Source organism: Giraffa tippelskirchi, chromosome 1, assembly GCF_054371585.1.
Source record: "Giraffa tippelskirchi isolate mGirTip1 chromosome 1, T2T-mGirTip1v1.2.pri, whole genome shotgun sequence".
NCBI lineage: Eukaryota > Metazoa > Chordata > Mammalia > Artiodactyla > Giraffidae > Giraffa > Giraffa tippelskirchi.
In genome coordinates this window covers 179,735,169-179,750,667 of record NC_137275.1, presented here as the reverse complement: position 1 = coordinate 179,750,667, position 15,499 = coordinate 179,735,169, and the positions used below count along the sequence as shown (strand labels likewise).

The 15,499-nt window shown below is 50.6% G+C and overlaps 1 protein-coding gene across 4 annotated transcripts in view; it reads left to right on the top strand.

Moving 5' to 3' along the window:
* Nucleotides 1-3,319: 3,319 nt before the first annotated feature.
* SHB (SH2 domain containing adaptor protein B) overlaps nucleotides 3,320-15,499 on the top strand; it is a 132,579-nt gene continuing 120,399 nt past the window's right edge. For all 4 annotated transcript variants that reach the window (XM_081510893.1, XM_081510908.1, XM_081510882.1 and 1 more), the window contains exon 1: nucleotides 3,320-4,663. In XM_081510893.1, the coding sequence (XP_081367019.1) occupies nucleotides 3,953-4,663 (711 nt within the window). In that variant the 5' untranslated portion in view covers nucleotides 3,320-3,952. The remainder of the gene's footprint in view (nucleotides 4,664-15,499) is intronic.

Genomic DNA, 15,499 nt, shown 5'->3' with positions numbered 1-15,499 from the left:
CAAGTCTTAGTTGCAGCATGCAGGATCTTTTAGTTGCTGCATGTGGGATCCCTGACCAGGGATCAAACCCAGGCTACCGGCATTGGGAGTATGGAGCCTTAGCCACTGGACCACCAGGGAACTCCCCAGATTCATTTTTAATGGGACTACTGGCTGCTGTTTTGAGAGAGAAACAGGGAAATGGGTGAGAGACACTTGCAATGTTTCGGTCAAGAGATTAAGGAGTGGGACCAGGATGGAAGCAGTGGAGGTGGTGAAATGTGGTAGGATTCTGCATATTCTTTGCTGATGGTTGGACGGAGCAGGAGAGGGAAAAAAAAAAATAGGTGTCAAGAATGACTGAGGGATTTGTTTCAGATGTTCACTGAGGATTAATGACTCTGGAATCCATGTTTCTAGCTCAGACTCCTGGGCTGGTACACAGCAAGGAACTGACATTAACACTTGATGAAATGAACTGAAAAAGTAGATGAATCTGTTGGGTTGGTGGCACCATTTTTCCAGGCCTTTACCAATGTCAGAGCATACCTCCAGATATTGAGGGTGCAGAGAAAAGTGAGAAGTTGAAACAGGGCAGAAACAGAAACAGGAGCATACCCAACCCCTCCAATAAGAAAACTGGGGACAAGGAGGCAGGCAGGGGGATTTAAAAGTAAAAAATGCCAAGAATGACAGGCATAGGGTTGGATTTGTGATACCAAAGAGACTGGGTGTCAATCCCAGTTGTACCTCCTGATTCAATCTCTTCTCCTCATTGGTCCCAGATTTCTCCCTGTGAAATGGGGTCACTGGCTTTCTAAAAAGAGTCTATCTAGCTTAACCATCTGTAGTGTTCTGATCCTTTTCTTACAAGTTCCCCTCTCCTCTAGCCATTTGACACAGTGCTTCTCCAACATCTTTCAGGGAATTTTCTGTTTCTTTTCACAGTGATTATTTCTGACTCTGAGTTTTGTAAGATGTTGCTATTAGTTCCCAAAGAAAAACACCCATGTGGTTTTTTTGCCTGCTTGAAATAAATACTACCTTAGGCCAGTTACCCCATCTGTAAACTGGGAATAACACCAGATTGTAGGGATGCTGAGGAGGGTTAATTACATACAGAATGTGTAGGGGCTAAGCAGATACACAAGTGCTCTGGAAGTTTTTGGCATAATACTATAGCATTACAATAATTTTGGCTTGCAAATTATACCCCAGCAGAGACATCACATGGAAAAGTGGGTCTGACCCCATGGCCCGCTGAAAGTGAAATGGAAAAAATAAGTTGTGAAATATAACTTCTCTTCCTAAACTTTTGGAAAAGGCAGAGATAATTCTTCCATGTGCAACCCACATGCAGGGAACAAGTTTCTAGATCCTGGAGAAGCCTGTCTTGCCCAGGGTGGCCTGGCCTGTTGCCAGCATCTGACCATTCCTCCTTCCTAAACCTGGAAGCAGAGATAGGAAGGGAGGGAGTAGGACAGGATTTGTGGTTGGTTGAAAGGTGGGATTCACAGTGAGGATATCCTCACCTTTCAGGTTTTCTATTTGAGCTTCCCTTACTTGCGGGATAATTAAGTGCTTATAAAGTAGAGGAATAATTTAAAGGGTAATTTGAGATAGTTAATCTAGGGACATTCAAAATAAACATTTTAATCCAGGTCAACTTCTGGGTCCTCCCACCATCCCCCAAACACCATACACACACACCTCACATCCTAGATTATTTCCTATGAAATTCCAAATAAGTAGATCTCAGGCAATGAAGGGGCTATGTAGTTGATAATATATGGTTGTGTGTCATATACTGGGTTTGTAAAATTTAACTGGCTCATAGATGATTACAGTCCTGTCTCACCAGAGGGAAAGAGTGAATAGCCTGATCCTGAAGGAACAGTTTGCAGTCAGTTCCACCAGATTATTGTGGGTGGCTGAGTGGACAGAGCTCAGGCTTCAGAGTAAGATCCCAGTTGGACTCCTGGTTTTGCCACTTCCCCACTGTGGCCTTAGGCAGGGGAAGAGGCCCTACCTGCCCAAGAGCCTCAAACTGCATGTTTGACCTCCACCTCCAGTCCTGGCCAGAGAAGCCACTGACCTTGCTCCCTGCCCTAAAAGGTCCTGCTTTTCCTGCAGGATACAGGAAACAGATTTCCCCAAAGCCCGTCTGTAATATGCAGGTTGCAAGTGGAGATACTGAATGATTTGGACTATCATCCTAATAAATCAGCATTCTTTGAGAATTTCTCAGTCTTACACCTTAACGGTGTGTCATAGTCTGGGGCTTGATCAGCCAATTTCAAAGGAGCACCGGCTCCAGAGGCAGTTAACTCTTCTGTCTCCGCAGAACATATGCTCCTTTCAGGAAAAGCCTTCCTGAGCAAACTGTGCTCCTCCCTCGGCCTCAGTTTCCTCATTTTAACAATCAGAGGACGACCTTAAATTGCAAAGTAGAGACGAGTGGCAATGACACAATTTTGGCACCACCAGATCAGGAACTGACATCCAGACCCACCTGGGTGACTTTCTTCCGAGCCTCAATTTCTCCATCGGTAAAATGAGGGCCCTGGATTAAATGGAGTGTTGCTAGCTCCTACAATTTTAGGCATTAAACATTCCCACAGCTGGCTCTGCCAGGCTGGCACTGATCAGGGTAAAAGCCAAGACTTCCTCAGAGGTGAAAAGGTAAGCAAACATTCCGATCTCCCATTAGCTTGGCTTTCCAGTTGGTGAGGGGCCAGGCCCCTACAGCCGAGCCAGGTCGCATTCGTCGTCCGGATGGCTAAAGCGCTCATTTGCATAAAGAATCCTCCGATGGTCTGGGACAGAGGGTTGAACCGAAGCCTTCGTCCGTTTAAGCAGAGAATAGACACCCTGTTCCTAAGGGTCTCGGCACCGCATTTCCTCTAAGAGGGTCACGCCGTAGACTAAAAATGCCCCTTGTCTCCTAAAGTGGGGATCCCTGGGGAACACAACGCGCGGATGCCGGGGTGGGGAAGGTTTGGCCTCTACGCGCTGCAGGTTTAGGCTGGCAATCTCTCGCCCAAGGCGGTGGCGGGCTGCAAGCGAGGCGGGGCCGGCTGCGCCGCGGGACCCCGGAGCCCTCAGGCGCGACCCGGGGGCTGGCGCCGAGGCGGCCGCAGGAGGTGGCGCGTGCTGAAGGGGAGAGCTGCTGCTGTCCAGAACCGGGGCGCTAGAGGGCGGGGCCAGGGCCGAGGTCTGGCTGCAGGGCGCGTGGGGGTGGGCGGGGCGGGGTCTGAGAGGGCGGGCTGGGGGCGGGGCGCGCGCGGGCCCGGGGAGGGCGGGGCTGCGGGGCGGGGCGGGCTCTGGCGGCCCGAGTGTCACACACGCGGCGGTTCGGGAGGCGGCGACAGCGGCAGCGGCAGGCGCCGCCGGGACGGGCACGGGCGCGCGGGCTCGGGCGGGCGCCGGCTGCCTCCCTCCCTCCATCGCTCGCTCGCTCTCCGGCCCGATTGCTCCCCGGCCGAGGGCCGAGCTCGCTCCAGCGCTCTCGGGAAGGAAGAAGTCGGGGCGGGGGGGCCGAGAACGCCGACAAGTTCCAGCAGCAGCCGCGGATCCCGGCCGAGGCGGAGGCTGCGGTTCCGACGGGACAGGAGCGCGCTCCGTGCCAGAGCGCACGGCCGGAGCGTCTGAGGAGCGGGGGGCGCCCGGGCCTTTCGCTATCCGTGGGGCCGCGGCGGGGATCCCATGAGACGCGCCCGCAAGGGGCAGGAGATCCAAAGCACGGGCGGTGCGCGGCGGAGGCGGAGGGAGGTGCTGCAGCTGCCGGAGCCCGGGAGCGGCCGGCAGGAGGCAGCGGAGAGAACTTGAACTTGGCGTCGGGAGCTGGCGCCCCGGACGCCCCTCGCCGGGGCCGGGGCCGGGGCGCCGAGGGACCTGGGCGGCATCGCTGCCCCCCGAATGGCCGCGGCGGCGGACCGGGCTCCCGCGCCGCGGCCTTAGGCGGCCTCTCGCCATGGCCAAGTGGCTGAACAAGTACTTCAGCTTGGGCAACAGCAAGACCAAGAGCCCCCCGCAACCGCCGCGGCCCGACTACCGCGAGCAGCGGCGCCGAGGCGAGCGGCCCTCGCAGCCCCCCCAGGCCGTGCCGCAGGCCCCCGCGGCTGCCTCCGCGTCCTGCGGTACCGCCGCCGCCTCCTGCTTCTCGGCCTCTTCGGGATCGCTGCCCGACGACAGCGGCAGTACAAGCGACCTCATCCGCGCCTACCGCGCACAGAAGGAGCGCGACTTTGAGGACCCCTACAACGGGCCCGGCTCGTCGCTGCGCAAATTGCGCGCCATGTGCCGCCTGGACTACTGCGGCGGCGGGGAGCCGGGTGGGAGCCAGCGCGCCTTTTCCGCCTCGTCCGCGTCAGGCGCCGCGGGCTGCTGCTGTGCCTCCTCTGGCGCGGGCGCCGCCGCGTCCTCGTCCTCGTCCTCTGGCTCCCCGCACCTCTACCGCAGCAGCAGCGAGCGGCGGCCCGCCACCCCGGCCGAAGTGCGCTACATCTCCCCGAAGCATCGCCTCATTAAGGTGGAGAGCGCCGCGGGCTGTGCCGGGGACCCCCCAGGGGGCGCCTGCTCTGGCGGCCGTACCTGGAGCCCGACGGCCTGCGGAGGCAAGAAACTGCTCAACAAGTGCGGCCCCTCCGCCGCGGAGGAGAGCGGTGCTGGCAAGAAAGACAAGGTAAGACGCCTTTGGCCTCACTCGAGGTTCTAGAGCCACTGGGCGCACGGGGAAACCGAGGCACCGCTCTAGTTTCGAGTTCCTACATCCACTTCGGGCTAGGACTCGAGGTCAGGCCTCCCACGATGCTACCAAATTCTGCCTCCTTGCACGCGCTTTGCCCCCGATCATTGGCCTCCTGACACGGTCTCTTAACGCTGCTGCTTCCCGAAGGTCCTCAATCTGAACCCACAGCCAGGTGCCCTCTTTGGAAGTATCCTGACCAGAGAGCTCTCTGCCCAGCTTGGTCCAAGAGACAGCCAACCAGCCCCTCAAGGAGGAAAGTCAGAGAATCAGACCCCTTACGTATTTAAAGTGTTAGTGGCTCAGTCGTGCCTGACTCTTTGCGACCCCATGCATTGTAGCCCGCCAGGCTCCTCCGTCCATGGGATTTTCCAGGCAAGAATACTGGAGTGGGTTGCCATTTCCTTCTCCACGTATTTAGAAGAGTGTTTATTCTTGTCTACCCCCGTTCCTCCCGCCCCTGACTTTATAGATGGGAACTGAGGTCTAGGGCTGGGAAGGGACCCGCCGGATATTACACATTTTCGATGGCAGATCCAGACCGGCTGTCTCGGAGCGGATATATGTAAATCCCTCTAAATGCCCTGCCCTGCCCCACCCCCCGCGCCAAGTTTCCAAATGGGGCAGCCTTTTGTACTGGAGCTGTACCGGGAAACACGCCCCCCACCTCCCAACCCCCACGCGTGCTTTTCCGGTTGAAGTGCCCTGGTCTACAAGAGCCCTCCACTTCGACCTGTCAGTTCCTCCAGCCCGGCTCGGGAGGGGTCCGCCTACCGGGCCAGCTGGAAGGAGAGCACCCCTCCCGTTCTCATCTTCCTTCCTGACCGTACCCTTTACAGCCCCAAGGATGAGGGGGACGATTTTGTACTCTCCTCCCTAACAGATCAGACTATCTTGATCCCCCGGGCCTTTGGAGCAGTCTAGTTCATTACAGCCAGACTGGACCCTCTCCTCCCCCTTTACACTCCTGTGACACCCTTCTTTCCCCCATAAAATAATACTTGTTCTGTTTACTTCTGGTGGAAGGCAGTGCTTTCATTACATCTGAGGCCCAGTGCCCTGCGATGGCTATCAGACTGCTGTCCTTCTTGTTCTCCCGCACCGCCCTGCTTTCTCCCAAAGGTAAACTTTTCACCCAGATGTGGGCTGGGGGAAACTGAGAGTCTGAGTTTCTTTTAGAACTGGATGTCCAGACAGGAGGGAGACAGGTCCCTACCTGCCAGCTGGTGCTTGGAAAGGGAACTTTTTTTTTCCAGGCAGAAGTAAGCCGGTGCCCCTCCTGATTTTTTCTGCCTGACTTCCTCTCCCCAGGGTCCCAGTTCTCCCTAGCATAACTCTGCCTCCTGCTGGGTCTGTTGAAGGCAGCATGGGTAACCTATGGATTCCACTTCCCTCTGGGGCCAGTTTGGGGACGCATCTGCATGGACTCTGGGCTTCCTAAGCACTTGGGGTGCCACACCTAAATGACAAGAGCTAGGAGCCGGGTGGCCATCTTGGTGCTGCCTTGGGGACAGAGGAGGTTTCTCTGGGACCCCCAGGATTATGGGTTTGTGGTCCATCTGTAAGGGAAACAACAGAGAGGCTCCCTGCCGCCTTATGTGTGGCCCACGCTTGGCTAGGTGCTGATCTGGAAGAATCTGGAGTCCCTGGAAATGGAAGGGCAGCCTAGCCTAGCTCTCCAGAGAGATCCCGCCATACCCCTGTCATTCCATGATGACCTCCCAGGTGGGCAAATCTTTCTCTCTTGCTGCTTGTGGTTCTGCCTACTCACTAGAATCTTCCTTTATGGTTTTCAAAACTTTAGTAAATGTTTGTGTATAGTAACTATAAATAAGACTATTTCAAATACTGAGGAATACTAAGTTTAATAGCTGGAGTGTTAAGTGTGTTGAAAACTTGGCTTTGTTCCACCAGATGTTTCTTACAGTTCTTCTTTGCTCCCCTCTGCTGGGCTCTGGAGCAGGGTCCAGTGACTACTGTGGTCCAGGCTGTAGTGTACATGATGAGTGCTGTGATGGCAGGGTTTAATGGGAGGTGGCCAGGGAGGACCACTGTTATGGTTGGCTGCAGAAGAGAACCTGGTGCTCTAGGGGATTGTAGGTAAAGGCCTTGTGGCAGGACTTGAGAGGTTAGAGTTGGGCAGGACCCCAGAGGGGCAGGAGGTCCCGGGTCTGGGAGAACCTTATAAGCTAAGCACAGTGAGGGGATTTAGCTGTTGAATGATATGAGCAGATATGGTTTCTTTAAAAAAGATCTCTCTGGAGTGCACTTCACCTACTAGGTTGTGACTTTGAGCCCTTTGATCTTTTAAGAGGTTGTTGCCATCTTCAGAGTCAGAGGGATTGCAACTGCCAGATGTTCTTTCTAGCGAGTAGGAGGAGGAACCAGGGAGGGTCATACTATGCAGTGGTTCTCAAATCAGCAGCTGGAGGACTGGTTAAAACACATGGGGCCTGAGAAGGTGTATTTCTAACAAATTCTCAGGTGATCTTTTGCAGCTGATCCTGGGACCACACCAATGCAACAGTGGCTTCTTAACCCTCCCTCTGGGTCTTCTGGTTGGAGCTGCTTTGGGATGCAGAGACTCTGGGTACCCTCTTCATCTCTGCCCTCTGTGGAGCTGCCACCTAGTCTGGGGCCAATATCCACCCTGCATTCCTGGTCAAGCAGCCAGGCGGTAGCCTGGTTTTCACATTATTTACAGTCAGACAGTTTTTGGAAGCCAGGGACACTGCAGGTCCAACCCTGAACACCCTAGAATCTGCCTTCTGCCCCTCACCCACCGATCCAGGAAAACCTACTTCTAGCCCGCTTAATCTCTGGCCCAGCTTCCTCTTATCAGTTGTTAGGGAATAGAACAAGTACCCGTAGGGCTGTTGAATGCCCCAGCTGTGTCAGGACCTGTGTTTTAATGTCGACCTGTGTTGAGAATTACTGTGACGTGGGACTAGGAGCTAGCTGTTAGTCCACAAATCCTCCTTACAGGGCCTCTATTGCCACCTCCCACCCACCTTTATCTTGGGGGCCCTTCTGCCCTCCTCAGTACCTGTGCACCCTCTAACACATACTTAGGCATCCTCCTGTTCTAGGGAATCCTGGGGCACACACACACCTGGCTACATATACCCTCCTACCAGCCAGTCTCCAGTTTGGGGTAGTTTCCCTTTTAGAATCACGTGGAAGAGAGAGTCTGTTTTCAATTTAACCAACTTTTACCCAGCACATATTTTGTGCTCAGAGATCTCTCAGTACAAGGACAAGCTAGGAGGAAGGGGATAAAGGCTGCAAAAAGACTTGGCGGTAATTTTTGGCCTAAGCCTCTGAAGGCTGCTGACACCCGTCACCTTTTCATCATTTGTTTCCAAGTGTTGGGGTATTTAGTGAGATCTTCACCTAGGAGGCAGCTTTGAGTTGGATCTAGGGATGGAAGTGGAATTTCAGTGCAGGGAAAGGCTGACTGCAGCCTGTGGGAACCCTTAGGTGTATGTGCTGTGTACATGCATCTGTGTGTGCATGCGTGTATGTCTGTGTGTTGGTGTGTGTGTGCATGTGTATATATAAAACCTTAATGTAGAGAGTTTTTGGAAACTGAAGCTTTCTTGCAGTGGGCCTCACTTGGGAAATGAGAGATGACAGTGTGAGATAGGTGGGGGCCTGAGTTTGGATCCCACAGGGAAAGCCTGGAAGACTGTTGAATCAGGAGAAAGACAGACTCAGAGCCATGGTTGAGGAGCATCCCAGGCTATAAGCTGCTGCAATCTGGGGTCGATGGGTTTGGAGTTGGGAGGCAATTACAATATAGCCCCAGTGAGAGATAGTGAGGGCCTGAGCTCCTGGGAAGAAAATACGAAACTTTAGTAAGTAGAAATATTATTCCCTCAGGTTGTCTTTATAAAAATAATGATGACAAAGAGGCCAGTAACTTGGTAGGTCTCCTTATGTGCAGCCAGACAAGTCTTACCCACTTATGTTTTCTGCTGAAGTCTTGTTTCTTTTATCATAATTAAGTAAATGTTTCCACTGCAACTGAGAAAGTCGAGATGCACCATGACATCAGTTTCCCAAGTTTAAATACATGTTGATGTGTACCAACACTTTGTATTTTGTCAGCATCCACAGAGTTGAGTTAAATAACATGCTTCCAAAGAAATAAATAATATCATGTTCAACTTTTTTTTTTAAATACTCAGCAAACAGTTTCTGAGCAGCATGCGAGGCAGGGGGGACCTCAGAGAGAATAAGTGGTGGCGAGTTTTTCCAAGAGGGAAGCTTCTCAGTCTGCAGTTGAACATGAGCTTTTCAAGATCTAGTCTGGGAGACAGTCGGGTAATGAGGCAGTGTCTCAACGTGAGGCATGCCAGAACAGAAGTATGTGCAGAGGGCTGCGAATAATTCACAACTCTGTCTATGAATTCAAGGAGGGTTTTCAGGAGGTGGTGGCATTTGAGCTTCTCCAGGTAGAAGCTGGTGCCAAGAGAACGGATGGAGGCTCTGAAAGGTGGGTGTGGTGGGGGAATTGTAGAGAGAGGTTGGAGCTGCAAAGGGAAGAGAATGTCTCATGTTTCTTTTGGAGGAGTTGGGAATTGGAGTCTTTGTGTCCTTTTCACATCAAATCATTGATGTGTAGCTTGATTGAAGCCAGGGTGAAGCATGAGCTGAGAGTCATTTTCCGTTTGGTTAATAGCCACGTTTTCCAGTTCTTAGGAAGTAATTGATTGAAAAAGTAAGGACCAAGCTTGGTAGCTGTGGTTTGGCTTGGAACACTTTGGAGTCCTGTCCCTTGAAAGTAATGTGAGAGAAATGCTGCATATCAGATCCAGTTTTTCCCATCGATTCCTCAGAAAAGAAATATATTCTCCAGGCTTCAGGCTGACCACTTAATTGATCATTTAATGTTCACAATCACCCTAGAAGGGGTTTAATTATTGTATTTGTTAGCTATCGCTGCATCACAAGTTACTCCAAAGTCGGTGGTTGTAAACCAGAGGTTAGCAAAAGATTCAGTTAGTGAGTAATTTTAGCTCGTAGGCCAGACAGCCCCCATCACAACTATTTAACTCTGCCATTGTAGCTTGAAAGCATACAGACAGTATATAAATTAAAGAGTATAGCTGTGTTCCAATAAAACTTTATTTACAAAAATAGGCAGCTGGCCTGTGGTCTGTAGTTTCCAACCCCTGATTTAAATGGTAAGTCTTTATTATTATCCATGAACCCACAAGTCAACTGAGTAGTTTTTCTGGCCTCAACTGGGCTCACTCAGGCATCTATGGTCAGTGTGGAGTGGGTATGCAGCCCTGCCAGTCCTAGCTGGGCTGTCTTACGTGTTTGGTTTAGGATGGCCTTGGCTGTCTCAGTTCAGCTCTGTTCCATGTGGTCTCTCATCTTCCAGCAAGTTAGCCTTGTTCATATGATGGTGGCAGGGTTCCAAGAAATTACAGAAGCCCATACAGTTTCTTGAAGTTAGAAACTGGCCTACTGTTCCTTCTGCTGCATTCTGTTGACCAAAGCAAGTTATAAGGCCAGCCAGTATTCAGGGAGAGAGGGGAAGCTGTGAAGTCCTGTGGCAGAGGGTAGGGATTCAGGCAGGCCATTAATCAGGGAGTTTAGTGCTATTCCTCTACCATGGGTACTACTGCCCCATTTCACAGATAAAGAAACTGAGGCTTAGAGGTATTGATTTGCTTAATGTCACAAAACTACCAAGTGACAGGGCCAGGATTACACCTGTTCAGTCTGAATGACAAGCCTGTATGCTTTTTATCAATTTGTTCAACTCCTTTCAGTGATTTAGATAGAGACAGTAAAGCTCTGATATTTACTGAAATGTTCATTGTATGTCTACTCCTCCCCTTACTGTTCCTCTTCTTAAACCACCCCCTCCCAATTCCCATCTCTTTCAGTCTGGGCTTTGGTGGTCCCCAAAGGGGCCCCTGGGCCAGCTTTTCTCTCTCCCCTTCCCTCATCTCACTCTGAGTTCCCTAAGTGAGATGTTAATGCAGCACCCGAGTTATTTCATAGAGAAGATCCATGCACAGAGTTGGCACTTCCCAAGGGACAGCTGCACAAAACGTATGTCTTGTAACTGTCATGTCTTCTCATTGAGGGATTGGCGAGCCTGCATGTGCGCTCTTTTAAGGAAAAAACAAAACAAAACCCCAGTACCTTGGGCCTTGTCAACAAGGAACCTAAGTGGCCTTGAAGAAGATCAGATGACTGTCTTCTAATCTGATCATCTCAGAACATAACTGATTTCCCCAGACTTAACCCCCAAGCCTTGACCTCGTCCTCTCCCCAACTCCAAAGCATTTCTGACCCATAAAGTAGGGGTTAAAAGGCAAACTTGAAAAGGTGTGCGTTCCTCTGGTCATTTAAGCAAAGCTGAACATGCCTGTGGTCAGGCGCTCCCTTGGGCAGTTTCACTTGGGGTTGACTTTCTCCTCTTGTGATGGGAGAGCCAAGTGGTAGTGGCCTGTGGCTAAGGGAGAGGTCAGGCGGCACCCTAGAAAATAAATTGGGATTTGTGGCTTTGAAGCAGAAAGCTGGGTTGCCGGCTGGCTGATAGTGGCATCTCTGCCCACTTTCTGAGGGGGGCTGTTCCTGCAGGATGGAGGCAGGCTGCCCGTGGTGTCTGCCACCCTGCCTTCCTTATACCTTGCTTGGCTTGTGTTGACTGGGAAATTGCCATATGCAGGCCACTGTCAGAAGCTGTGTGGATAACAAGGATGAGCCAGGGGAGGGGTAGTGCCTGCCCATAATGAGCTTATCTTCTGGTGAGGACACAGAGACCACACAGCTCTGTGTGGCAGAGTTTATCTGTAAACAGAGTGGTGTGGGTGAGCTGGGAGCCATCCTGGCACAGAAGCTGTCCTGAGCAGAGCCTTGACTCATGGAACTAAAGGAGAAGCAGGGTCAGGAGGAGGTTCATTTCAACTGAGAGAAGCAAGGAGGGCTTCTTGGAGGAGGAGGCACTTGAATCAAGGCAGAGTAGTCACTCGAGTTGAAGGAGCTTTCCACAAGAGCAGAATTAGTCACCAAAGTCCTTTGAGTAGATGCTACTGTCATTTCCCTTTTACATATGAGAGAGCTGAGGCAGAGAGGTTAAGTAACTTATCTAAGGTCACCTTGCCAGTAAATGGCAGAGGTGAGACTTGAAACCGGATTTAGGGTCTTTGTTTTGAAACACTGTGCCATACCACCTCAGGCTGCACAATCTCATGCCTTAATTTTCTCTGCCTTATTTGTGGCTAGACTTAAACTCTTATAAAAATCTCCTCTGTTAGCATTGTAGGACCTACAGATTCCTACATTTGCGTAAGTATTCCAAAGCTTAAAAGAGACTTTCACATCCACAATTAACTTAATTGTCAGAGTCACTCTTTGAGGAAGGTGCTGTAACCCCCATTTTACAGATGGAAATATTGAGGGTCCCAGAAGGAATGGCGCTTTCCCTGCCTCACAGCAGGTACTAGCCAACACAGTGGCCAGGCTGTCGACCTTGTGTTCCGAGTCTAATGCCCTTTGTGCCGGGGTGATGTGGAGATGGTTTGGCCAAAGCTCCAGTCCACAGGAAGGCTGACAGCCTGATTGATTTCCGGTTCTTTCTGTGTTTTGATTCTGAAGCAAGTTACTGAGACCGTTAAGGAACATCGACAGAGGACCTTGCTTCCACAATGGAATTTTCCTTCTCTTCCTGTTTGGTATTTTCCAGTAATATTTCTATTAATGTTTCACTTTCGGAGGCACTGGCTTCCTGAGAGTTTGCGCTTTCTCAACTGATGAGCTAGGAAGAATTGAATTTTCCTCTAAATCATTCAGTTCCTTTCCATTTTCTCCAAGGGGAACTCTCTCTGGATTTCCCATTATGCTGTAGAGGAAGGATCTTGGAGGTGGGTTCAAGGGATGGCGAGAGAATTAGTCAGAGCCCTGGGGAATGACTCAGGCCCTGAGTTTTCCAAGAAAAACTTTGGAGTAATGGTCAGAAAGGAGTTTCCCGAGGCCAGTGAGTGGAAAAATGATTTGATAGGTGGGTGGGTTGGTGGGGAGATGGGTACTTCTCGTGCACTGCTGGGCCTTCACTTACAGGCTGGATTCCAAGTCCTAGCTGGGCCATGAGAGCCCATACCAAGTCCTTTCTCTTCCTTCATTCAACAGACATTGTTGAGAGTAGGCTACGTGCTGGGTATTGTTCTATTTAGATGCTGGGGCTACAGTGTGGACAAAACATAAACATTCATGCTCCCCTGAGTTTGCCCTCTCAGGAGAGGATTGAAGCAAATACAGTATGTCGGGTAGAGTGTAGAGAAGAGTAAAACTGGGGTGGGCCTGAGTTTGGGGTGGAGAACTGCTTCAGATGGATGCCCAGAGGGCTTTGCTAAAGGGTGTGATGGTGTTATTCACACGGCTTGCAGAGAGAAGTACATTCCAGGCAGAGTGAACACTCAGGGCACAAGTCCAAGGCAGCAGCACGCCTGGCTGCTTCAGGGAGATCGGCATGACTGAGTGGAGCAGGTGGGGAGGGAGTGGGGAGATGAGAGGTCTGAGATGAGTTGGGATGGGGAGGCTGAGAGTTTTGGGTCTTGGAGGCGCTGAAAGGGTTTCTCGCTTTAACTCTGAGTGAGATGGGAAGTCAGTGGAGGTTCTAAACAGAGCAGTGACATGATCTGGCTTTTGGGGTTCGAAAGGATCACTCTGGCTGCCTAGTGGAGAATAGATGGGAGGGGACCAGCCGGGGGGCCAACTAAGGTGACCTTCAGCCACAGGAACTGGGGCGCTGGTGATAGGTGATGAGAGGAGACCGGATTCAGGACACGTCCTAAAGGGTTTCCTGACAGAGGAAGTATGAGATGTGATGGGGGAGGAGAGTCGCCAATGATTCCAGGTTTTAACTTGAGCATTTAGAAGGATGAATTGCCATTAGCCAAGTTGAATAGGACCACAGCGGTGCAGTCACAGTCCAGCCAGTAGAGTTGATCCAGCAAGTGAGTCTGGGATTAAGAGCCGTACATGCTATGCTATGAAGCATAGTAGCCTCTGTCAGGGGCTGGGAAGAACCACCAGGAAGAGGAAGTCATCTGGGAGCTGGGTCCAGAGGAAGGTGCACATGGGGCATCCCAGACAGAAGGGGTCCTCCTGTCTGCAATGACTGAGATGGGGAAGGGAGCCCTGCTGGATTCAAGCAGGTGTGGCCAGAGCCTCCAGATTGCCTAGTGGAATTGCTCACAATAAAGGAAGGAGGCAGGGGCTTGGGTGTGAAGGGCCACCTGCCACTGGTCGAAAATTGCCCCAATTCTCTAAACTGGGAGGCCACCTGCTGTGTTGTCTGCCTGAGCTCAGCACTAGGGCAGGATGAATATGAGGCTGGAGCTTACCTGTTTTGCTCAGCAGAACATTTCAATGAGGGGCATTTGTGATTGTTGGGAAAGTTCTTTCTTGTCTGGGGCTCACCAGAATGTGTGCTGTGGGGAAGAGACAAACAGAAGTAGGAGGAATGGAACTTTCCTGGCTTCTCTAGGCCATGGCTAAATTCTAAAAATGAAAATGTCCCAAAAGTTCTTCAGAGTGAAGCTTCTCTGCTTTTTGGGACGTGCACTCTCAGAAAGCCAGACAGCCTTGTAATCCCCCCGGTGCATTCCAAAGCCACGCATGTGGTTTGGGGCCTGCGTGGCATTCTCAGAATGGTGCGGCCCCTACCTGCCCTCCTGTGGAGGGTAGATGCCAGTTGCCTGTGTTCTGGGCAGTTCCTCAGAACAGTAAGCTTGGATTTTTTAAAATAAATTTCAGTGGCTCAGCAGTAAAGAATCCGCCTGCATTGCAGGAGAACACGGGTTCGATCACCGGGTTGGGACGATCCCCTGGAGAAGGAAATGGCAGCCCACTCCAGTATTCTTGCCTGGGAAATCCCATGGATAGAGGAGTCTGGCGGGCTACAGTCTATGGGATTGCAAGAGTCAGACATGACTTAGTGACTAAACCACCACCAATGTTAACTCTTTTAACTCTGTGTTAATCCTTTTCTTCCCCCTTCAACAAAACTAAGACAAGGTTTGGTATAGAAAATGCAGATAAGCAAAACTAAAATAGAAACCAAATTCAGTTCTACAATTCAAAGAAACAGCTTTAACATTTCACTGTTTTTCCATTTAGCCTTTTTCAGTGCATGTATGTGTGTATTTTCCTTAAAAAAATCAATATTGTGTGTATCTATTTATATACTTTTCACTTAATGACATGGAAAGATGTCTACATTGTTTTAAACATTCAACAACAGTAATTTAATGTCTGTATAGTATTCTATTTGCCTATTTAGGCTCTTCCTAGTTTTCACTAATTTAACAGTGCTGTAATGAACATCTTTGTAACTTAATTCTTTGCATAAATAAGTCTGTGATTATTTCCCTAGGATTGATTCCCAGAGGAGAATTGTTGAGTAGGAAGGTAAAAATTTTCATACAAACTTTCAAATTGTATTCTAGAAAGGCCTTACAAGTTTTGCCTCCTTTACTGTAATGCAGTTTAGTTTAATTTGCAGCTTCTTGGGTTACTAGTGCGTATGCATATTGACCACAGGTGTCTCTTTTCCAAAACTGTGTATTTCTATCTGTCCATCGTTTCTGCCATAGGGCTTATCATTTTATTGATTTATACTAGCTCTTTGTGGATTAAGGATGGCAGTCCCTTGCCTGCCTAAATTTCAGGGTATTTTTTACAAGTTTGTAATTTGCTGTTCAGCCCTGTATCCAGTGATTGCTTTGGTTGTTTACACTGAATTGT